We start from the raw sequence: 24,083 nt of genomic DNA, 5'->3' as shown, positions 1-24,083 counted from the left end.
ATATATATATATATATATATATATTCTATATTTATTGTAATGGAACCGACTCAGACTGTGCTTGAGTACTTCCGTTAGATTACCGCTTCCCCTTCCGAACACTGACAACAGACACCGCAGCCGACCATACAAGACCAGACAACACCAGTCTTGAAGTAAACCAGGAGGTAGACTACTTTATATGAACCCAGATACAAGATATATACACTCAGGGGACAATCCCCCCTCCCTGCATAATGACACAGGGCGGGACATCTACATTTAGTAACAAGAGACACATAAGTATTCAAACTTCACACCAGCAGACAGTCCCATCAGGAGGGAGGGCTGCTGGAGACAACCCCCCCCCCCACTAAGCTAATACGCATAAACCAGTACATCCCATAATAGTTTGCTCCCATGCCAAACAATAAAACAATGGGATGCAGCCACAGAACATTAAACAATCAACACCCCCCACCCCCACCTATCTCCTAAACATGTCTACACAGTCTGAGACAAAGCCCACACAGTATTAGGACAGATCACCCTGTACCCTTAACAGGCAAAGGGTGATTTACACATAAGAGGGATATGGGGGGCTGAGACGGGTCTCCCCACCTCTCCAAAGTGAGCTGGGTTCCATGGGCCCCCCACCTAAAGTGATATATTTCTGTGTATTTTGTATGGGCCTCTTTAATACATGTAGGTTTTAAACTGTAAAGAAAAATCACTTTACCTACAAATATAAGCATTGGGCTGAACAATCCAAACTTTAGAAGTTGCTTGGTCTTTTTAACAAAGGGGTCATCAGGCTTGTTCAAAGAATCCACATGCACACTGAAGGAACTGCTGGTGACAACATCCATACTGTAGGCTCCCAGAACACTATAAAAGAAAAAGAAAGCAACACTGTAACACTTTATACTTCACAATGATTATACAGAGCCAATTAGAAATCATTTCAGCCTGCAATAAATTTGTCGCTCTGAACTATGGACTGTCCTCATTCTCAGTAATAATAATAATATTATTAACTGGGATATGAATAACTGCCCACAAGATGTTCATTTACACCAGAACATAAAGGAGTTCAAGCTACAATTTAAATTGTGCTATACCTAAAAATAGTTGAGACAAAATTTGCAAAGAAATTTACACCTGGAATGGCTGGAAGCCCTTACATACAGTGGGGCAAAAAAGTATTTAGTCAGCCACCAATTGTGCAAGTTCTCCCACTTAAAAAGATGAGAGAGGCCTGTATTTGGCATCATAGGTAGACCTCAACTATGAGGGACAAAATGAGAAAAAAAATCCAGACAATCACATTGACATGAACTTTTGATATTGACCAAATACTTATTTTCCACCATAATTTGCAAATAAATTCTTTCCAAATCAGCCAATGTGATTGTCTGGATTTTTTTTCTCATTTTGTCTCTCATAGTTGAGGTCTACCTATGATGCCAATTACAGGCCTCTCTCATCTTTTTAAGTAGGAGAACTTGCACAATCGGTGGCTGACTAAATACTTTTTTGCCACACTGTATACCTAATGAAGTGATACACAGAGATAAATCCTTCTGTATAAGTTGTACTTGCTTATCCACAGCCCGCTCATTACAGCCATTCAAAGTGCACATTTTACACAGCATTTTTGAGCTTCAGGAGGCACAGGGCAGCATTTCATGTCACTACTGCACAGCACAGAAAGGACAGCTGAGTGCAATCTGAGACCTGAGTGGAGAGAATGAACAACCCCCTCTTCAAAGTCTCATGGGGAAACATGCACAGCTGAGGTTGTCAATCATCTGCTGTGTGCTGGATTGAGGCAAGTATACACTATAGTAGGATATGCTTTGTTCATGATTCATGGAAGATTTACAACCACTTTAAAATGTGCAAATATTGAGCCTATTGTATTTTTACATATGAACGTATGCAGTGCATATCATTTAAATATCTGTTTCTTTAGGCTTAGCAAATATTGATCATGCTACCAACTGCTGGCTAATTTACAGTATAAGTCAAGACTACTTTGCAGATGCTTTCTGACCATACTCCCATTGCCTGAATTTATATGAAGCATAATGTGCTTACTTTTAAAAGAGATTTGCCAAATGTTACTCTTTTTTTTGGGGGGGGGGGTCAAATAAGCATCTTCCTCATCTAGCAGCCTACTGCAGTGGATTGATAGATTTGTATGAAGGTATATGAAAAGTTAGCCTGTATCTATGGAAACTTTAAAAAATGCAACAGGTGTGTCTATTGTCATCAGCCCGCATATTCCATTTTTTATGTAAATAAAAAAAATCATAAAAGCCATATAAATTAAGGCAAGTGTTATATGTAAATTCTAAATTAAAGCAAATGTCAAATGCTGTTCCTGCATCTCTTGAGATGCATTGCTGAATGCAGGCTCATTTTGACTGCTTGACTTGGGTTCAAGTCAACATTTTAGTAATGTGCAAACCTTGGTTCCAGAAGCACCCTGAATATGCAGACGTTTTCCTTTAAAGTTGAAAAAAAGACAAAACTGTTCTTTTTTAGATAGAGCAAGGGAGGGTTATAACCCCAACAAGTTTTTTTTCCACTTTTGTTTCCATTTGGGGAGAGTTCCCATCTGCCCGTTGTCAAAACAGGAAGCTAGAGGAAGTCCCCCCAAAGTGAGGGAATTCATGGTTGTCACCAGAACTAGTTTGGAAGATTCCCCTCTATACCTACTCAAATTTCATTATTTTCTTTTGCTTTCAATTTCAGTGGTAACGTTCACCAGGACAGAAAGAAAGAAAGCGAATCTCCCTAACAGGGACACAGACAGACAACAATAAAAACCTGACAGGTGTTCTAATCCTTCTTCACTCTATCCAAAACTGAAAAATAGGATTTTTAGTTATACTTTAAGTACAAAAACTTGACTTTGTTGAAGGTATATTATAAATATTAGTAAATTAATTCAATATTAATATGAAATGAGGTGTGATGTTCAGTCCCCACTAGACTGATGAGATTGGACAGGACCTTAGCTTATACAGTAACTCCCCTGCATCTGTTGTAGTGGCAGCAGGTGTTAATATATTAGCCCCATCAGGCCTGGACTGGACATAGGGCACACCAGGCATTTGCCCTGTGGGCCAGGGCCACCAGGCCATGTTTCCTAAGAAGAGCAGCCTGTTGATGACTGGACCACACAGCGGGAGATAAGTGGCGTTCACTTCACTGTCTGGACAGGGTTAACAGAATGTAGCCGCCGCTCGCCTTCCGCTATGTGGTCATGCCTACAGCAGGGCCAATTCTGGCAAACTAAGAGGTACAGAAGAAGACCTGCCAGCAGGGGAAACATAAATCTCAGGCCGGCCGCTGGAAATACACTGCATGAGACCATGGCGGGCTCTTTCCTAACTATGACAGCTACACGGGAGGAAGGTGAGCGCAGTGTGTGTTAAAGCCACACATCCCACTCTGTAGCAGCGGTGTGTGTGTGTGTGGGGGAGATTGGGCTGTCTCTTTGCTTGCTTGGGACTGTCTCTGTACTGGATTGAGCCATCTATTTGCTATATGGAGCTGTCTCTTTGCTGGACTGGGCTGTCTCGTTGCTTGATTGGACCATCCCTTTGATTTATGGAGCGGTCTCTTTGTTTGATTGGGATGTTTCTTTGCTGTATTGGGCCATCTCTTTGCTGGATTGGGCCATCTCTTTGCTGGATTGGGCCGTCTCTTTGCTGGATTGGGCTGTCTCTTTGCTGGATTGGGCCGTCTCTTTGCTATATGGAGCTGTCTCTTTGATGGATTGTGACATTTCTTTAATAGATTGGGATGTCTCTTAGCTGAATGGGACTGTCTCTTTGCTGGACTGGGCCATTTTGTTTGCTGAATTGGGCCATCTCTTTGCTGGATTGGGCTGTCTCTTTGCTGGATTGTGCAGTCTCTTTGCTGGATTGTGCAGTCTCTTTGCTGGATTGTGCAGTCTCTTTGCTATATAGAGCTGTCTCTTTGCTATATAGAGCTGTCTCTTTGCTATATAGAGCTGTCTCTTTGCTGGATGTGGGATATCTCTTTGCTATATTGATATGTCTCTTTGCTGGACTGGGCTATCTCTTTGCTGGGTGGGGCTGTCTCTGCACTGGATTGAGCCATTCTTTGCTATATCGAGCTGTCTCTTTTCTGGATTGGGCTGTCTCTTTGCTGGATTGGGCTGTCTCTTTGCTGGATTGTGCCATCTCTTTGCTATATGGAGCTCTTTACTATATTGACATGTCTCTTTGCTGGATTTGGCTGTCTCTTTGCCTTTGCTGGATGGGGTTGTCTCTGCACTGGATTGAGCCATCTCTTTGCTATATGGAGCTGTCTCTTTTCTGGATTGGTCTGTCTCTTTGCTGTATGGAATTGTCTTTTTGCTGGATTGGGCCGTTTCTTTGCTATATGGTGCTGACTCTTTGCTGAATTGGGTTGTCTCTTTTCTGGATGGGGCTGTCTCTGCACTGGATTAAGTCATATCTTTGCTATATGGAGCTGTCTCTTTGCTGGATTGAGCCATCACTTTGCTATATGGGGATGTCTCTTTGCTAGATTATGCTGTCTCTTTCGTGGATTGTGCCGTGTCTTTGCTATACGGAGCTGTCTTTTTAATGGATTGGGACATTTCTTTTCTCGATTGGGACGTCTTAGCTGAATGGGACTGTCTCTTTGCTGGATTGGGCCATCTTTTTGTTGAACTGGGTAGTCTCTTTGCTGGATTGTGCTGTCTCTTTCGTGGATTGTGCCGTGTCTTTGCTATATGGAGCTGTCTTTTTAATGGATTGGGACATTTCTTTTCTCGACTGGGCCGTCTCTTTGCTGGACTGGGCCGTCTCTTTGCTGGACTGGGCCGTCTCTTTGCTGGATTGGGACGTCTCTTTGCTATACAGGATGTCTCTGCTAGGTTGGGCTGTCTCTTTGGTGGATTGGGACGTCTCTTTGCTATACAGGATGTCTTTGCTAGGTTGGGCTGTCTCTTTGGTGGATGAGGCTGTGTCTTTGATGGATTGGGACGTCTCTTTGCTATACGGGATGTCTCTTTGCTGGATGGGGATGTCAGTTTGCTGGATGGGGATGTCTCTTTGTTGAATATATGGGGATGTCTCCTTGCCAAAGATAGGACTGTACAGGAGAAGCAGAGCGTAAAAGGGGGGCACTCTGATTAGAGAGAAAAGGGGGCCTAGCTGCTAGGGGCACTGTAATGTCATGGGGAGTTCACTGTAAGCAAAACCGTGCCCCTTTACAGTGCAATCCCCTTTTATATCACAGTGCCCAGTCACATTACATTGTGGAGGATTACCTTTGTGAACATCCCATCACCAACCACCCCCATGAATGCTCCCCCCCCCCACCCCCTGGTTCCTTGGCTGCTAAGTCTAAAATGCCTGGGTTTATTGTACGTCCTAGTCCAGGCTTGATCCCCATATTTACAGGAACTTTTGATGATGATGGTGACATGTTAGTTCAGTAGTTAAACAGTTAGCACTTCCACCTCACAGTACTAGGGTCATTGGTTCAAATCCAAACCACAACTAAATGCCTGGAGTTTGCATGTTCTCCCTGTGCCTGCATGGGTTTCCTCCCACATTCCAAAGACATGCTGGTAGGTTAATTGGCTTCTGTCTAAACTGGCTTTAGTATGTGTATACATGAATGTGAGTTAGGGACCTTAGATTGTAAACCCCTTGAGGGCAGGGACTAATGGGAATGTACAATATATACTGTATGTAAAGTGCTGTGTAAATTGATGCTGCTATACAAGTACCTGTAATAATAATAATAATGACCCCTGTGCTTAGCAGGACCAGAGAGAATTCCTCTCAGTCACAGAAAAAAGCACAGTTCATTTGTTTGAGAGATAACAGCACTATGAACATAGCTGAATTACTTTTTTATACTGTAGCCATAGAGACATTAGTCATTTCTGTGCAAAGTAGAGGTCTTCATACGCTTCATGTTAATAACTGAGCTCCAGACAAGCAACTACATGCATCACTGAAATACATATACTTAGCCTCCAATGCAGCAACATTCTGATGAGGTCATCCCTCTGCTCACTCTGTGCTCTCCTCCTGTCTGAATGTATGCTGTAAGCACATGTGCTTTTAGGAGAGTGATGCCATACAAGGCATTATAGCGGGATGTTATCAAGACAAACGTATTTAGTTGCATTCAAAAATACATATAAAGGATGAATATTTCTGTATCTATCTAGATATACCGTATTTTTCGCTCCATAAGACGCACTTTTTTCCCCCCAAAAAAGGGGGGAAAATGTCAGTGCGTCTTATGGAGTGAATATGGAGCGGCCGGTCCGGTATTTCCGCCGCCGACACCATGTAAAATACCGGGCCGGCCGCTCAGCTCTTCTCTGCAGCAGGACCTTACCTGTTCCTCGGTCCAGCACTGTACAGTCTTCCCGCGCCGGCATCTTCCCGTGCCGGCATCTGTGACAGCCGAGTGCCCACTGTGCATGCGCGAGAAGCGCTGCGCTTTTTGAATGGTCTGGCGTCTTCTGGGACATGACAGGTCCTAGAGGACGCCGGGCCATTAACAAAGCGCAGTGCTTCTCACGCATGCACAGTGGGCACCAGGCTGTCACAGCTGGGTGCCCACACTAAAGGGAGGACAACTTCGCGGAACTGGGAGCGGGTACCTGTCAAATTCAGGTACCCGCTCCCCCTCCCTCCCCAAAGGTCCGCAGTCTCTTGATCATCCCCTGTACTGTCTGCAGTCTCTTGGTCATCCCCTGTACTGTGTCCGCAGTCTCTGGTCATCTCCCATACTGTGTCCGCAGTCTCTGGTCATTTCCTGTACTATGTCTGCAGTCCATTGGTTCAGAATATTTTTTTCTTGTTTTTCTCCTCTAAAACCTAGGCGCGTCTTATGGTCAGGTGCGTCTTATGGAGCGAAAAATACGGTATACTGTATAGTTTTTCTTTTCTTGATAACTGCCTGGAGTTCAGCTTTCAGGTTATTTCCTTTACATTAAATAAACTCACTCCTTCATTGGACATGGCTCATCGTTGGCAACATAAACTTGTATATTCTTGACCAGTTTATTAGAGTAGTCATTCATTATCTGGAACATCTAAAAAGTAAAGATTTGAGTTTAGAATAATCAAATTCTAAGTATTCTTGCAAAAATACAAAAGGAATTGATATCCTGTAGAGAATGATCTCATCAGTTAACTAATCTTCAAAACAGCAGTCCACAAAAGAAAAAATCAAGAGATACACAGAAACTGAGTAATAACATTTACCTCCTTCAGTTTCCCACTGGTAAATGTGGGTGAGAGCACCGTCCGAATCCTCTTCCACTGGTCATCCTCAGCAATTGTTATAGATGACTCAAAGGGACCATTAAGGCCAAAATTCTGTATTGGAGAAGATATCTCTTTATACATATTTGTTGTCTTTAATTTGGTCAAAAAATGGGATAATCAAGCTTACGCCAAAGTAATTTGCAATCTGAGTGTTATTTATACATAAGAGCAGGTAAGGCCTAAATTAAGATAATTGTAGAGAAGGAAGGAAAGAGAAGAGTATTTGCAGTAACTGTGATTACTTCACATTATTATTATTATTATTATTATTATTATTATTATTCAGTATTTATAAAGCGCCAATAGTTCGCTCAGCGCTGTACATTACAAAGGGGAATGAAGGATCAACTAATCTTTCTAAAACGGTAGCAGTATAGTTCTTATTAACATGTCTATCAGTAATGTTAGTGGCAATAACGTACCGATGATTTGAGAAGGAAATAATGCAATTCTAAGAAATCTGGGTTTCTCTATGTTGTAGACATTTTCCAATAGCTGACATGAACCATTCTGTCTGTGCCCTTATGAAGTTGTTGAATGAATTCAATAATTAGAACACATTACTGCTTATTCTTTCTCTCTGGAGGTTTGCTTTGAGCTGCTGTGCCAGAAAATAGATCTTTACAACTGCAATTATTTTCCTACATAATTTACTTTTAGCATGAGTAAAATTTGGCATAGATCATTTAATAAGCAATAATAATAATCAGGAAAGTATTATGGCAACTAGATGGATCTGACAATGATAGAATATATATTACTATATTTATGCTATTCTGTATGAATGGATAACATTTGACTTGGAGACCTGGAAAGAAAATAGCCTAATGACATTCAATGTTGCCCCCATTAACACAGAATCAGTGCACAGTGTTCATGCAGTTTAACAGGATGAATAGTTATTGTTATTATTATACAGGTTTAAAAAGCACCAACAGTTTGTGCAGCGCTTTACAAAATTAAGGTAGACATTACAGTTACAATACAGTTTGGTACAAGAGGAAACAGAGAGCCCTGCTCTTTAGAGCTTACAATCTGGGAAGAAGGGTTGAGTGATACAAAAAGGTAATAGCTGTGGGGGGATGAGCTGATGGAGGAAATAAATGGCAGTTTACTAGTTAGAAGCAGGATAGGCTTCTTTAAAGAGAAAGGTTTTCAGGGATCATCTAAAGGTGGATAGATTATGAGATAGCCAGACAAATTGGGTTAGAGAGTTCCATAGGATGGGAGAAGCTCGGGAGTAGTCCTGGAGGTGAGCATGGGAGAAGGTGACACGGGAACTAGAGAGCAGAAGGTCTTGGGATGATCAAAGAGAGCGGTTTGGTTGATATTTTCAGACCAGGTTGGTGATGTAGCTGGGGGCAGAGTTGTAGATGGCTTTGTAAGTTGTTAGTATTTTGAATTTTATTCATTGGGCGAGTGAAAGCCAGTGGAGAGATTGGTAGAGAGTGGTAGCAGACAGTGAGCGGTTGATAAGGTGGATGAGCCTGGCAGCAGTATTCATCATGGACTGGAGGGGGGATAACCTATGTAAAGGTAAGCCAAGGAGGAGGGTGTTGCAGTAGTTGAGGCGAGAGATAACCAGGGAGTGAATTAGGAGCTCTGTGGTATCATTGGTTAAAAAGGGGCGTATTCTGGAGATGTTGCGGAGGCTGAAGCGGCATGTTTTGGACAGGGATTGGATGTGGGCCTGAAAGGATAGTTCAGAATCAAGGGTTACCCCTAGCACCCTGCAATGCAGCGATGGGTTGATAGTGGTGCTATTGATCCTGACCGAGAAATCAGGGGAAGAGGCACGTGGGGGAGGAAATATTATGAGCTCAGTTTTGGATACATTGAGTTTTAGGAAGTGGTGTGACATCCAGTCTGATATGTCTGTTAGTAAATTGGTGATACGTGAGGAAATGGATGGGGTGAGCTGAGGAGTAGAGAGATAGATTGGTGTGTCATCAGCATAGAAATGGTATTGGAAACCATGGGAAGCTATCAGCTGCCCCAAAGAAGAAGTGTAGATCGAGAATAGGAGAGGTCCAAGGAACCTTGGGGGACCCCGACTGTAAGAGGAGTAGGAGAGGGGGAAGTAGAGTTGTAAGTGACACTGAAGGTGCGGTGAGATTCGAACCAACGGAGAGTACAGTCACAGAGACCAAGTAAATAGAGTTTTTTGAGGAGGAGGGGGTAGTCAACTGTGTCAAAGGCAGCGGAGAGGTCCAAGGAGTAAGTTGTTTGTGAGTTATAGGAAAGCAGTTTCTATGGAGTGTTGTGGGCGAAATCCAGACTGAAGGGGATCGAGAAGGTTATTCTCAATAAGGTGGCAGCTCAGCTGGTTGTAGACAAGACGTTCAAGGAGTTTGGAGGCAAAAGGGAGTAAGGAGATGGGTCTTAGATTGCCAAGATTTGTGGGGTCAAGTGAGGCCTTTTTAAGTATGGGGGTGACTAACGCATGTTTTAGAGAGTTGGGGAAGATGCCAGTAAAAAGGGAGAGATTAAAGATATGAGTTAAAGAATAAAGGATAGAGCCAGAGGGTGAACATAGTATTTGCGAGGGAACAGGGTCCAGAGGACAGGTGGTTAGGTGGGCTTTAGAAAAAAGTTTACCAACCTCCTCTATAGTAGCTGGGTTAAACAAGGGAAGTGTAGATTGTGCAGGTGGACAAGGAGTGTAGGATGAAGGAGATATCTGTACAGTGGAGATCTCATCACAAATTGTATCAATCTTATTTTTGAAGTGATTAGCAATCTCCTGGGCAATTAGCGAGTTAGTGGGTGGAGGTAAAGAAGGATGAAGTAGAGAGTTAAAAGGTAGAAAAGAGTTGACGGGGATTGCATGAGAGGAAGTTAATGAGAGTGATAAAATAGATCTGTTTGGCAGTGTGGAGACAAGAATTGTATTTTTGAAGGGCAGATTTATATTGGTTGAAGTCTTGCTGGGTCTTAGTCTTATGCCATAAATGCTCAAGGGCATGGCTACATTTTTTGAGTCATCTGTTTGCCAGGGCTGTAGCAGTCAGGGCCTAATTCTGTGTGTAATGAGGGGGGCTAATGTGTCCACGGTGGATGACAGTGAACTATTGTAGACAGAAGTGGCCAGGTTGGGACAGGACAGGGCTGAGATTTTGTCATAGAGACAATCTGTTGCCGAAAAAAGAAGAGAAGGGTTAAGATAGTGAGGGTTTCTATGGGTACCTATTCGGTAGTTGGAAGACAAGGAGGAAGAAGCCAAGGAGAGAGTGAAGCTAATAAGTGAGGGATCAGAGGAAAAGGAAAGTTGGTGAGGTTGCAAGGGATGTTGAAGTCACCAAGAATGATTGTGGGAATTTCAGAAGAGAGAAAGTAAGGCAGTCAGGCAGAGAAGTCATCAAGGAAGCTTGATACCGGTCCAGGAGGCCGATAGATCACAGCAATTCTTAACGAAACTGGAGAGAATAGAGGAACAGAGTGAACTACAAATGAGGAGAGGGAGATGAATAAAGGACCTGAAAAGTGCTTTGAGGGGATAGGAGGATCCAACTCCACCTCCTTTCCATCCACTAGGCCTGGGAGAGTGAGACCACCATGGGAGAGGGTAGCAGGAGAGGGAAAATCAGATTCATGAAGTCAGGTTTCCGTAATTGCAAGCAAGTTAAAGGAGTTTGTGATATAAAGGTCATGGACAGAGGTGAGTTTGTTACAGAGCAGGCATTCCAGATGGCACAGGAAGAGGGGAGGCTGGTTTAGGAAGAAGAGGAATAGTAACTAGATTGTGTGGATTGCAACTGCTGTTAGAAGACAGGGGGTGCCGGGTGTGTTGATCAAAGGAAAAGGATGGTGGCCCAGGATTTGGGGAAATGTCTCCAGATGTTAAGAGAATCAGAAGGGTGAGAGAGGTAATATGGGAGTATGACTTATATGGAGGGGCAGGATCCATTGTCCTGGAGGTTTTATTAGTGTGTGGGTTCAGCATTAGCAGGAGTTGATGAGTACAGTAGTAAGGTGAAGACAGGAGTAAGGGTGATATATATAAGTTGTGGGGTGGAGAAGTGGGGTGAAGGACAGAGTTTGAAGAGAGAGGATACAACTGTAAGAAGGAGGAGTAGGGAGTGCATGTTACAGAATGGTGAGATGAAGAAGCAGACTGGATAAGAGCTAAAAGAGCTGGATGGGGAAACAGGTCACTTGTAGTCTGTTTGGTATTTGAAGTTGTCTGCTGTGGCTTCTCGCTTTGTGCATTTACTGAAGTGCAGAGCCAAAGTGCAATGCTCAATACTTAATCCAAAATGAATACTTTATCCAAGATGAGAGTTGCCAATGCTACCCCTGGCTGTGCCTCCCCTAAGAAAGGCCTAAATTTATACTGAGTTGGGTGGGGATATTGTCAATTAATCAATTAGGAATGCATAGCAGAGACATATGGCTGGCAGGGCAAACTTCTCACACCAAAGGAGGACTACAAGGGAAGGCAGAGTTGTAAAGATTAGGATCAGCTCATAAATTTGGGTCAGACAATAAGAGCAAAATAAACACCACAGTAATATCTACCAGAGTTAAAGATTTTTGAAGCAGTAAGAATGACCAATAAGAACATTGATATTTATGAATCAGCTTCAGTTTGAGGTGGATTTTAAAAGCAGTATAGATGGGCGATAGTATAGATGGATATTGCTCGCAGACATTTACCAATAACAATCGAACAATTCACTATTGTTTATGGTTTCCAAACTTGTAACATAATAATTTGGGATACTTTATCTGTATTACGTGATACATACACAGCTTAATGTACAATTCTAGCATCTGCTATAATTAATTAACTCCTGTGTGCATGAACAGCAGTTACGTCATCCCAGCCTGACCAATTAAGACGGTGCATAAAATTTGTTTAATTTTTATATTTATTTCATTGCAATATTTTTATACTATCTAATTTTTTTTCACTTTTATTGCTATCAGAGAGATGAACAACATCCATTGTGATAGCATGGGGGCAGTAGGCACTCTTTACTGAGACATATAGGGTTTATTAGGCCCCAGATCTCTCCTCTGCCTTAAAAGCATCTGACCAACCCAAGATCAGTTTGATTAGATGCTTTCACAAGCCTCTAATGACTTGTTTACATCTGAGCAAAACCGGAAGTAACATCCTCTCTGTTTCCAGTTTCTTAGACCATAGAGAGATGATTGGGGAACTTCCAGTCCTCATTCATCTCTATAGTAAGTCGGCAGAACTGCTGGCTTCAGTTCAAGGTTCTCCAATGGAACAGGAGAGCCAGGGAAGGCAGAGGCGGAGGAGACCTTCCACCACATGTAAATGCAATCCAGTGGCTTTTCAGCCATTTGAATCGCTTATACAGTACCTAGTTGAACATTGCCAGCTGAAAAAAAGGTATAGTTGGAGCCATGACTCCTGGTATACCCACTTCTACCCAAGGATGTACAAGTACTTCTTATGGGCAGGAAGTCTTAAATGCATAAAGCCACCTTTGTGATTATGCAGCTTGTAATGCCATTTTTCACACAGGCTGAAAGAATGACATCATAATGTAATATTGCTGGAGTTTGACAGAAATTGTTGTTGAAGAATGTACCCCGAAGACACTTACCCGTCTATTTATGAAGTTAGTGTAACACTCTTTCACCAAAATGGCTTTTATTAAAACAGGGTCTAGAATTGCAAGAACCGGTTGTCTTCCATCATACAGTCTGCAAGACAATATACAACAGACATTATTCACCGCTAACAATTCATTTTTGATCCGCTAAATACATACATTTTTTGGCCCTGTCACCAGTCATGTATTAGCAGTCTCATAGAAGTTCTATATGAATGGTCATATGCGCCTTGGGGTGCCTCAGAAGCCCCAAAGTACAGGGTGCTCAATTTTGCAAGTTTCAGCTAGCTCATATGTTCAAGACATCTGGTCTTCCTTCCACACTGTAACTAACACTGTAACTAATTTTGGCATCCTCACTGACCAAAAGTGAGGCAACAGAAGTAGAGGGCTGTGCCCAAGCCCTTGTCCACAGGTGCTGGTGAAAATGATCTAAACACAATACTCCAGGTTCTAGGATTTCCGAGTTATTTTACAAATCAACAGCCTCTATGTGGCTTTTGTTCATGTCTTTAAAGCTGAAAGTGAATACTGGTTATAATTTTAAATAATTAGCGCAACTAGGAAGTGATTTAATTGAAAACAAAATGTGTATTCTGGAGATTTGAACTCACCCCCATAACTTTCCATATTTTTTAAAGCATTCCAGATCAAACTGTACCACACCCTGCAAAATAATCAAACATATAAGTACACAAACATGCATATTCGCAGATGAATAATACTATAGATAATCTAAAATATTACATTTTTTTCTGTGACATTGTGAAAACTATTGGGCAATCAGGAAAGCCTCTACTGGCCAACCAGAGAAACCTACAGTTTATGCTTGATGCTGCTGTCCAAATTTTGTAGCATGTAGCATGTGTAATATCATGCAATGGAACATATACTGTACAGTATGTTGGAATATTATGCACTGGAATGTTGATTTCCAACCCTGTTCAAATACAGTGGTTAAATCATTGGTTGGTCATGTGTTTCCAGCTCTGTCCCTGTTGACATTTTATTCTGAATTCATTTGAGCCACTGAGAAAACCTTTCTGATAAAAGGTGTGAGTTTAGGCTGCTAGGCTTTGGCAATGCCAAATCCCAGACACACATCTCACCATTCCTTCTCCGTTCTGCTACGGCCTATCTCAGATGGACTCTTGGTCATGAGTTTTAGTGGTGCAGACACTTGGATGGAACTCCGGCTTGCTAAAGTATACAGACATATGACACGCATGACTGGCATGTCTGAGGATGGTGTTGTGGTGAAATGAAATTGTTTGCAATTATATTAAATACAGCAATTGCTCTCTACTAAAATTGTGCAATTTAATTTACTTCAGAGTTTCGCTACTCAATCTGACTGAGGCTGGACATTTTGATGCACAAAAACAAACTTCAGAATTGCACTGTTCATATTATTGTTTTTATATTTACAGTGGATATAAAATGTCTACACACCCCTGTTAAAATGTCAGGTTTCTGTGATGTAAATAAATGAGACAAAGATAAATCATTTCAGAAATTTTCCACCTTTAATGTGACCTATAAACTGTACAACTCCATTGAAAAGCAACCTGAAATCTTTTAGGGGGGGGAGAAAATATAAAAAACTAAAATAATGTGGTTGCATAAGTGTGCACACCCTCTTATAACTGGGGATGTAGCTTCATTCAGAATTAAGCAATCACATTCAAAATCATGTTAAATAGGAGTTAGTACACACCTGCCATCATTTAAAGTGTCTCTGATTAACCCCAAATAAAGTTCAGCTGTTCTAGTAGGTCTTGCCTGACATTCTTAGTCGCATCCTACAGCAAAAGCCATGGTCTGCAGAGAGCTTCCAAAGCATCAGAGGGATCTCATTGTTAAAAGATACTGATTCCAGTAAGGAGAAGGTTACAAAAGAATTTCCAAGACATTAGATATACCATGGAACACAGTGAAGACAGTCATCATCAAGTGAAGCCAAGAGGCCTACAGCAACATTAAAGGAGCTGAAGGAATATCTGGCAAGAACTGGCTGTGTGGTACATGTGACAACAATTTCCCTTTATTCTTCATATGTCTGGGCTATAGTGGCAAGATGGAAGCCTGTTCTTACGAAGAAAAACATCCAAACCCGGCTAAATTTTGCAAAAACACATCTGAAGACTCACTAGAGCATGTGGGAAAATGTGTTATGGTCTGATGAAACCAAGGTTAAACTTTTTGGCCAGAGTTCCAAAAGATATGTTTGGCGCAAAAACAGCACATCACCAAAAGAACAGCATACAGACAGTGAAGCATGGTGGTGACAGCATCATGCTTTGGGGCTGTTTTTCTTCAGCTGAAACTGGGGCCTTAGTCAAGGTAGAGGGAATTATGAACAGTTCCAAATACCAGTCAATATTGGCAAAACCTTCAGGCTTCCGCTAGAAAGCTGAACATGAAGAGGAACTTCATCTCTCAGCATGACAACGGCCCAAAGCATACATCCAAATCAACAAAGGAATGGCTTCACCAGAAGATTATAGTTTTGGAATGGCCCAGCCAGAGCCCAGACCTGAATCCATTTGAAAATCTGTGGGGTGATCTGAAGAGGGCCGTGCACAGGAGATGCCCTCGCATTCTGACAGATTTGGAGTGTTTTTGCAAGGAAGAGTGGGCAAATATTGCCAAGTCATGATGTGCCATGCTGATAGACTCATACCCAAAAAGACGGAGTGCTGGAATAAAATCAAAATGTGCTTCAACAAAGTATTAGTTTAAGGGTGTGCACACATATGCAACCATATTATTTCAGTTTTTTATTTTTACTTCCCTCCACCTAAAAGATTTCAGTTTGTTGTTCAACTGAGTTGTACAATTTATAGGTGACATTAACCCCTTGGCGCCGACGCCTCCCGGCCCTTTAAGGGTTTCAGAAGCCGGGAGGTGGGGCAGGGTTTTAGGGTCATGGGACCCCGTGATTCGCCATCACATGATCGGAAAAGTTCCCAATCGAAAGAGGCGATCGGGACCTTTCCGTGAGTACCGGACATGTGTGCTGGGAGCACGCAGGGTGTGCGCTCTCAGCACATAGGTTTTTCTTAATTGCACACAAATGTGCGCCCACTCGGCGTCAAGGCCCAGACCCCGGGAGGCCGCACATTTGTGTGCAGCCGGCGTGAAGAGGTTAAAGGTGGAAAAAGTTCTGAATTGATTTATCTTTGTCACGTTTTTTTTACATCACAGAAACCTGACATTTTAACAGCGGTGTGTAGACTTTTTATATCCACTGTATGTCCATAAACATTATTTGCCAGATATCAGTATGTGTATTCCACAATCTCTGGACTTTTGCATTTATTTAAGTGTAGAAGGGTGTTTTTCCTACATACTATTTGATGCATACAAGTTTCCAGTGGATTTACTGGGTCTGTTATACCATTGTTACATATTATTCAGATTTATATAAGCATACTTTTCATACAGGTATATATACAATGATCATCAAGACAATGAACAGTGCTGAATGAATGAATTAGATAGTAATATATGAATACACAATAATGGATAAGTAAGGAAATTGAACTGACTGCACAGTGGGTGATATGACAATGGTATGTCAAAACATCAATACGTCCATAGGGTGAGCAGAGTAGGGAAGAGGTGGACTAAGAGAACAAGGCACATGCAATAGGACCGGCAGCTCCTCGCCAAGGATGTGGGGAATCCTTCGAAGACAAGCAAAAGAAAAAGGAGGGTGCCAGGTGAGTGTAGGTAAAAGCATTAATTTCAGATGACTTACATCTAAGACACCTTCGGTCAGCATGCAGGATGTGATGTGTAGGCAGACCAGGGAGACCACAGTTCTCTCACATGGTAAAGCCAAAGATAGCTGCATAGCCTGGGACAGAGCCACTCATGGACTAAACAGAGTTCATCCATGTGTTCCCGCCGAGCAAGGGGAAGATGTGACAGGTGCCATAACAGATGCCGTGAATGGGGAGTGGGCGGGTTGCAACGCGTTTCAGAACCTGTCACATCATGAATACCGTTTAGTCCAAGAGCGGCTCCATCTCAGGCTATGCAGCTATCATCGACTTTATCATCCGAGAGAACTGTGGTCTCATTGGTCTGCATACACATCACATCCTGCATACTGACCGAAGGTGTCTTAGATGTAAGTCATCTGAAAATAAAGTTTTCTGTTTTTACCTACACTGACCTGGTGCCCTCCTTTTTTCTTTTGCTATATTTTTCATACAAGAATACTAGTATATGAGGCTGTTCCCTGGAGGGTACTGGCATTTCTGTTTATGTTTTTTATACATTGTTTAAAGTTTTGTTGTGACAGGTACGAAGAGTATAGATCAGTACAGTCAAACTAGTAAACCGGAGAGATACGGCTTAAGATCACAATTAGTCAACATAGAAGCATACAGGGAATACACTCCATGAATGCCCATAGTGGACTCCTGGCAACTGGTGTTAAAATTATTACATAATATGGGCCCTTAAAACAACTGTTTATGTTTCTATTTTCCTGATAGGAAGTGAAGGGAAATATGCCCAAATGGGACATAAAAGACAATAAAAACCTGAAAGAGGCTATAACTCTTCTACAACAAAATAAAAAATTGTTTGGCTGAAGCTGGACTTTTAAAGAGGCCCTTCATTTAGCACCACATGGATATAATTACCAGAGATTTTATTCTTAAAAAGTTTTTCTAAAACATAAAATGGCCAAAGCCACTACTCTCTCTATATATATTACCTATGTACAGGGCGGTTGCTTCCACTAGCAAACTAGGCAGCCACCTAGCATGCACTGCCACCTAGGGGCACCTGGGCATTGCACAGGTGGGCACTCTCTGTGTGGGAAGCCGCCATGTCATGAATGATCCTTCAGCTGAGGGGAAGGGCGGCAGAGAGGAGGAAGAAAGGACAGAGGAAGATGCCGGGTGTCTGGGGCCAGTGTAGCAGCTGAGCTGCGGTTCCTTCCAGTGCTCCTCCCAGACTCCGTCCCTTACTGCAAGCCGGCTGGCAGCTGCTGATTACTGTGCAGTTCCAGCCTTTCTCTTCCCATTCATCAGCGGAGGCAGAGTTGCACCTGTGGAGGTAGGTAATGTCTGACTCTACTGCTTGTGTCTGTGTGGTTGTGACGCGGCCGGCCATCACATGTGCAATGTGTCAGTGAGTGGTGACTCATCACGATTCCAAAGCCTGCTCTTCTAGTGCCTGCTGATCTGTGTCAGTGTTGGTGGTGGTGTGTTGTGTAGGATCTGTCACTGTGTGAGATTGCTCAGTTCAGGTGTTCTCTGTGTGTGTGGGCTAGGCTGCCTGCTGTTGTAGCGTTTTATCTCCCACATTGCCTGGGGAATTCCAGCCTGGGATCTGTCAGAGTGTGGACCCATCATCCTCCACTCACTGCAACTGTCACCCTGCCACTGCCAGCCACAAATATCTGTCCATGACTCTGATATTGTCTTTAATATTGGTGCTGGTGGTATCTTATGGCACCCTTTTTTGCAAATTAAAAGAAATTTAGCAATTTCATGTTTTGTTTATTGAATATTTTCTACTGTTTTAAAAAATTAGTTTATTTTTTCTTTTTTGGGGGGGGCGCAAGTAGCTGGACTTGCCGAGTGCGCAAAATAGTCTAGCACCGACCCTGCCTATGTGTAATCTATTGCCTAAACATGCATGCCAATAAATATTATCAGCCAGGTGTTTTTTTTTCATATCTTTTTATACCAGCAAATGTGATAGGTAGACAAAGATTGGGAATTTGGGGTCTGATAAAATCACAAACTTACTTTTCTATATCCAAGAAATGTTCCAATAAATGGAACTGGAAAGGGGCCTGGAACTCCCAGCTTCTTAAATATTCCATATGGCCATACACCGTAACTGAGTAGAAATAAAAAATATATTATATACTTATATACAAATAATACACACACATATATATATATATATATATATATATATATATATATATATATAAAATAAATAATAAAATAAATGAAAGTGTGAGACCCTGTCTGCATTCTCCACTACTTGTGATATGTTTAGCTCTGATGGTAGATGTGTTTGTAAAGTGAGTTCACTTCAGTCCAAAAGTGTTTAAATGTGTTTATTAGAAAGGAAAAAGCAAAGCAAAATTCCAACACCAACGGTTGCCCACACAGGGGTTTCAACTCCACATAAAACAGTATTAACCAAAAATGTCAAGCCACCTGGCTCATCAGTCAGAAGAAGTGCTGCTCACCTTAGTCTCCCCAACCATGGGCTCCTCAATCTGTGTTTGCAGTACTTAACTGCACAGGCCCCACTCCTGACCTCATGGATAGGGTTCTCCTTGCACCCCAGGCTCGCCCACTTCTAAGGAACACATGACTTTTCAGTCTTCTCTGTGGACTCGTTTCTTGAACAGCTTTCTTGTTCTCTCCAGACCCACATAGCTGTCCTGACATTTCCACTTCTATGGGCAAAAAGTCCCCCCCAACATAGGACCTTTTCTCCTAAGAATGACATCTCTCCTGGCTGGAGCACTCCACTGTCTCCACACTCTGGCTTTCTCTCCAACTCTGTAAGCTTTCTCCTTTTCTCCTGGTTTTGTAATTCCAGATTGGGGCCTAGAGTTTGAAGGTTCCAAAGTGCCTTGGGTAGAAAGGAACTTTTAATCCTGTGTCTGAACTTTGCTAGTTGCTGGCAGCCTTTGTGAGTGCACAGGTATGCAGGATAGTTATAAGCCAAATCTGAGCATAGCTCAGGGCAGTTGCTACCACTTGGAAAGAGAGCCAGAGTGTAGAGATAGCACCATGCTCCAGCCAAGAAGGGTGACATTCTAGTGACAAAACCCTATGTTGGGTGGAGTTCTTCCCCATAGGACTGGGAAAGTCAGGATAGCTACGTGGGCTCGGAGAGACTGAGAACGCTGAAGTGACTAGCAAGTCCACAGAGAAGACCAAGGGAAACCATGTGGCCCTGTGAAATGGAGGAGCTTGAGATGCAAGGTATCAAGTGAGGCCAGGAGTGGGGCCTGTGCAGTGACGTACTGCAAAAACAGACTGAGCGAGTCTATGGAGCCCATGGTAGGGGACAGTGGTTCTGCTGACTGAAGAACCAGGTGGCTCAACATTTTAGTTGATACTGTGTTATGTGAAGCTGGAACCCTTGCGTAGGCAATCCATTGGTGTTGAACGTTTGCTTTGCTTTTCCCTTTTTAATAAAAGTGGGCTACCAGGCCCTTAAGCACAGTTTAGACTGAAGAAGTGAACTCACTTTATAAAGACACCTACATCTACCATGAGAGCTAAACATTTCCCATGTCAAAACATACACACATAAAAAAAAAATATATATATATATATATACACACACACATACATACAGTACATATACACACACACACTGTATATATAATACTACAAAAACAAAAACTATTTAGCGTCAGTTTGTATTACTATTGCAAAATGCCAAAATCTAGCATAGATATTCATAGTTTAGCTAACATTAAAGCATATATAAAACCCCCAAAAATGATGTAATCAGCATTCTAGTCTTTGGATGTGGTGGCTGCATTCCTTTTCTTTTTTTCCCGACTTTTTGTTATCTTTATTTTTATCAGCTAATAATGCAAAGAACACACTTCCTGTCCTGTCATATATACACTCATCTCTCCACTGTGTCTATAGAAGGAATCATGGTTTTCACACAGACTGGACTTTAAACATATCTGCCTTTGCTAATCTCCTTACAAGGTTGTTTGATGAGACTAGTAGCTCCCACAAGATAAGGATGTTTGTGCTTTCTTTTGCAGCTCACAGAATGAGACAAGGACACTACCATTCCTACAAGAGCAACAAGTATTTGTATCTGCTAAAAGCATTTAAGCTGAAAAATTAAAACAAATGCAGCCACCACATCTAAGGGCTGTAAAACATTTTTGTTTTCAGGTTTTGATATGTTTATCTACTTTTACTATTCCATATTCATATAAAAGTCCTAGTATTGGCTGTATGTCAAACAACAAAGAAAAATTCCCAGCTCAACTTACCAGCCAGCCTGCAACCAACCAAATTATCCTAAGAGTTCTTGTTAAAAACGGGTTTAGTCTGCACACATTTGCAAATACATGCGTAAGCTGCAGAGCCTCTTCACAGCCACCAGGTATTTTCTGCAGTCCTAACTCTATAAATTTTGAGAGCCTCCATAGAAGAAGCACATGCATAATAATAGATAGACTGAGGGTAGGTGAGCCTGGAGGGGGCCCACCTCTCCTTAAAGGCACGGGGCACACTGGACATCCAGCATCTAACACAATGGCAGCTAAAGTGTCCAGTGTGCCCCTCACCAGTATATCAATAGTACAAAAAAAATGGTAGCTGCCCCAATTTATAACTGGCCTTTGCAGTAAGGAGCACATGGAAGGGCGACACGTCATACAACAACAAAGAAAAATTCCCTGCTAAACTTACCAGCCAGCTTGCAACCAACCGTATTATCCTGTCTAACAGTTCACATTAAAAACAAGGGTTTAATTTGCACACATTTACAAATACATGCGTAAGCTGTAGATCCTCTTCACGGCACCCCGGTATTTTCTGCAGTCCTAACTCTATAAATTTTGAGAGCCTCCATATTCCTACATATACAATTTATGGACATGTACACAAATATGTTGCAAGTTGTAACATCTGTTTCATTAATGAGTATTTTCTACACTCTATAAATTTCACTGAAATTGAATCTTTCATTAATCTGAATTTTTATGAATTTGTCGCCAAAATAGGGACAGACAGTAAAGGTGTCACAATGAAGAACTACGTGAATTTGTCACACACAAAATTCAAAATGTTGCACAGGTTTTGTGAATTTCACACAAAGCTTGTGACTACATTCACACCACTGGAAATGCATTGTTGAAGTCCTCCAAATATGTCTCCCCAGTGTTGGTCCATTCTGATGGGGCATTTGTCATGTTTTGCCCACTTCTTCTAGAGAAGGCACATGCACTGCCAGTCACCTCTAAGGTTATTCAAATACCTTATTAAATGCCTTAGCAATCAAGACTGGCGCATGTAAAAAGACATAAGGGGCATAGCTGTACCCTTACCCAGAAATAAAATGCTGTTATTCTTGAATCTGTGTTCCAGACACTATGCAGCTCATAACAGCCAATGCATATTATAAGTAACCTGGGAACACATGCATTTCTTTTCAGCCTAGCAATGTATACAGTAGGTGTGTCAGGAAGTAGATATAGTGAATACCTAGCAACACAATCAGCTATCCAACATTTTTTTCCCCAGGCCCCGTGACTGTGAAATAGCCCAGTGTTTCTACATGTCATTATTACATACCCTTTTATAGCAACACATCTTTCATTCTTCCATTCCATTCAATATAATGCAATAGAAGCCTGCAAGACAGGTCACAAGTCGCTTTTAATTCCTGAACTTTGTTACCTAATTTAAGAAATCACGTCATTATGAGAAATGTATTTGCCCAACATCTACTTTAAGTTATAAAACACACAGGCCATGTTAGGTAAACCTGTATCTGTATAGGAAGCATGTGGTCTCGTGTTTATACACATAATGTTGAAACAAAATCATGCTCCTTGTACGTATGCCATGCTAGTGTGTATATTGTACACAGTGTCAGACTATATTATACTCACATTAAAAAGAGAACCCAAAATAAAGCTATTAGGATCCATGTCTCTGAAGAGAAGCTGGGGATGAAGTTCATGGCTCTTCTACGACTTCCACTGTTCTGAATGTCAGATTTTGCTACTTTCACCCTACCTCTTTGTTTTCTGTGTCCTAGTACAATGTACAGCTGCTTTCTAGTTCCTTATTGTCAAACCCAGCAACTTCCTTTGTGTCTCACAAAGCAGTCATATGATCTCATGGGTTGGCTGCAGAAGGCAGTGCTAGAATGTGATAAATATCATGTATATACATTCCAAGTGAAGATATTGTGCAACAATCGTAGAAAATAAGAGAATTGTATCGTGAAAGCTTATGTATTCTATGGAAAAGCAATAGTACTTTTAAAAGCCAAAATACATACGTTATATAAATGCGATCAAATACATAGTTATATATTTTTTACACTGAACAAAAGAATCATATGGGCATTTTTTTTAGGCATTTTGTCTTATTATATCAGTGTTTGTCTGCAGGAATATTTTCAGTATAGTTTGTATAGTTTACATTCTGTCCAAAGGTCTGTTGGTGAAATACCCATCCTTTTGCTGATGGAAATACACTGGCCTCCATTTTTTGCATAATACAATCATACAAGAAAATTTTTTTTTTTTCCAGTAGACTTATCCACTAGCCTGCAAGAAAAAAAAACAATCACTGTCTATCAATTTTTGTTAAAAACAAAAGTTTTATGTAAAAGCTGCACTGCCTTATCAAGGTTTCTCTGTAAAGTGCCGTCCTAACTCTAATATTACAGAATCTCAATATTGGAGCATATATAGGAATAGATAAATTAAAACAAAAGATATGAAAAAAAAAAACATTCATACTCACCTAGGCAGATCCTGTCCCCTGCCACCCCTGCCCTGAGAACTGAGCGATCAAAGACCACTGTGTGCTCAGTTCTCAGTCTTCAGTAAGCAGAGAGCCTGTGACTGTCAGTGTCTGGCTCTCTGCTCTGCCCCTCCAGAGCTCACTGAAGTGTGGTACTCAGGGGCGGACTGACCATTTGGTAACTCGGGCATTACCCGAGGGCCCGGGGTCAGTAGGGGGCCCCTTGAGATGCCCCTGGTACCTTTTTCATAGGTTTTTTTGAGTTTGGGCAAGGACACAGGGGCCCCATGATCCCCTATTGCCCGGGGGCCCCATGAGTTGTCAGTCCGCCCCTGGTTGTACTGTAGTGGGGGGGGGGGGGTAGAGGCTGGTTCATGCTCTCCGCAGCATGCTAAGAGGCTGAGCCAATTGCCGATTGGGCATCCAGGTGGATCCCGACTTTAAAGTTGGGATCTCTCCAGAGCCTGAACTAGCACGGTGATGTCAGCTAAAGCCTGTTGTCAGGTGAATACACATCACGGGAGTGCACAACAAAGTTCTGAAGTTCTGAGGACCTCAGTGCCTCAGTGATGAGGGATGACTACAGGCATCCCTCCCTTAAATTGTTTAGGGGGTTCTTTACTGTTGAAGCGGTAAGAATGTGGAACTTCCTTCCACAATCA

At 42.0% G+C, this 24,083-nt stretch overlaps 1 protein-coding gene across 1 annotated transcript in view; it reads right to left on the bottom strand.

Annotated features, from left to right (window-relative positions):
* LOC149449541 (cytochrome P450 3A9-like) overlaps positions 1 to 22,745 on the bottom strand; it is a 46,428-nt gene extending 23,683 nt beyond the window's left edge. The window contains exons 1-7 of the mRNA XM_089693116.1: positions 22,557 to 22,745; positions 18,685 to 18,778; positions 13,525 to 13,577; positions 12,902 to 13,001; positions 7,260 to 7,373; positions 6,999 to 7,087; positions 719 to 867 (exon numbers count right to left, since the gene is read on the bottom strand). Coding sequence (XP_089549242.1) covers positions 719 to 867; positions 6,999 to 7,087; positions 7,260 to 7,373; positions 12,902 to 13,001; positions 13,525 to 13,577; positions 18,685 to 18,778; positions 22,557 to 22,627 — 670 coding nt within the window. The 5' untranslated portion in view covers positions 22,628 to 22,745. The remainder of the gene's footprint in view (positions 1 to 718; positions 868 to 6,998; positions 7,088 to 7,259; positions 7,374 to 12,901; positions 13,002 to 13,524; positions 13,578 to 18,684; positions 18,779 to 22,556) is intronic.
* Between the last annotated feature and the right edge of the window lie 1,338 nt (positions 22,746 to 24,083).

This window comes from Staurois parvus, unplaced genomic scaffold (genome assembly GCF_062004578.1).
Source record: "Staurois parvus isolate SC_StPar_1 unplaced genomic scaffold, SC_StPar_1.0 ptg000613l, whole genome shotgun sequence".
Taxonomy (NCBI): Eukaryota; Metazoa; Chordata; class Amphibia; order Anura; family Ranidae; genus Staurois; species Staurois parvus.
This window is presented reverse-complemented; position numbering and strand designations above follow the sequence as displayed.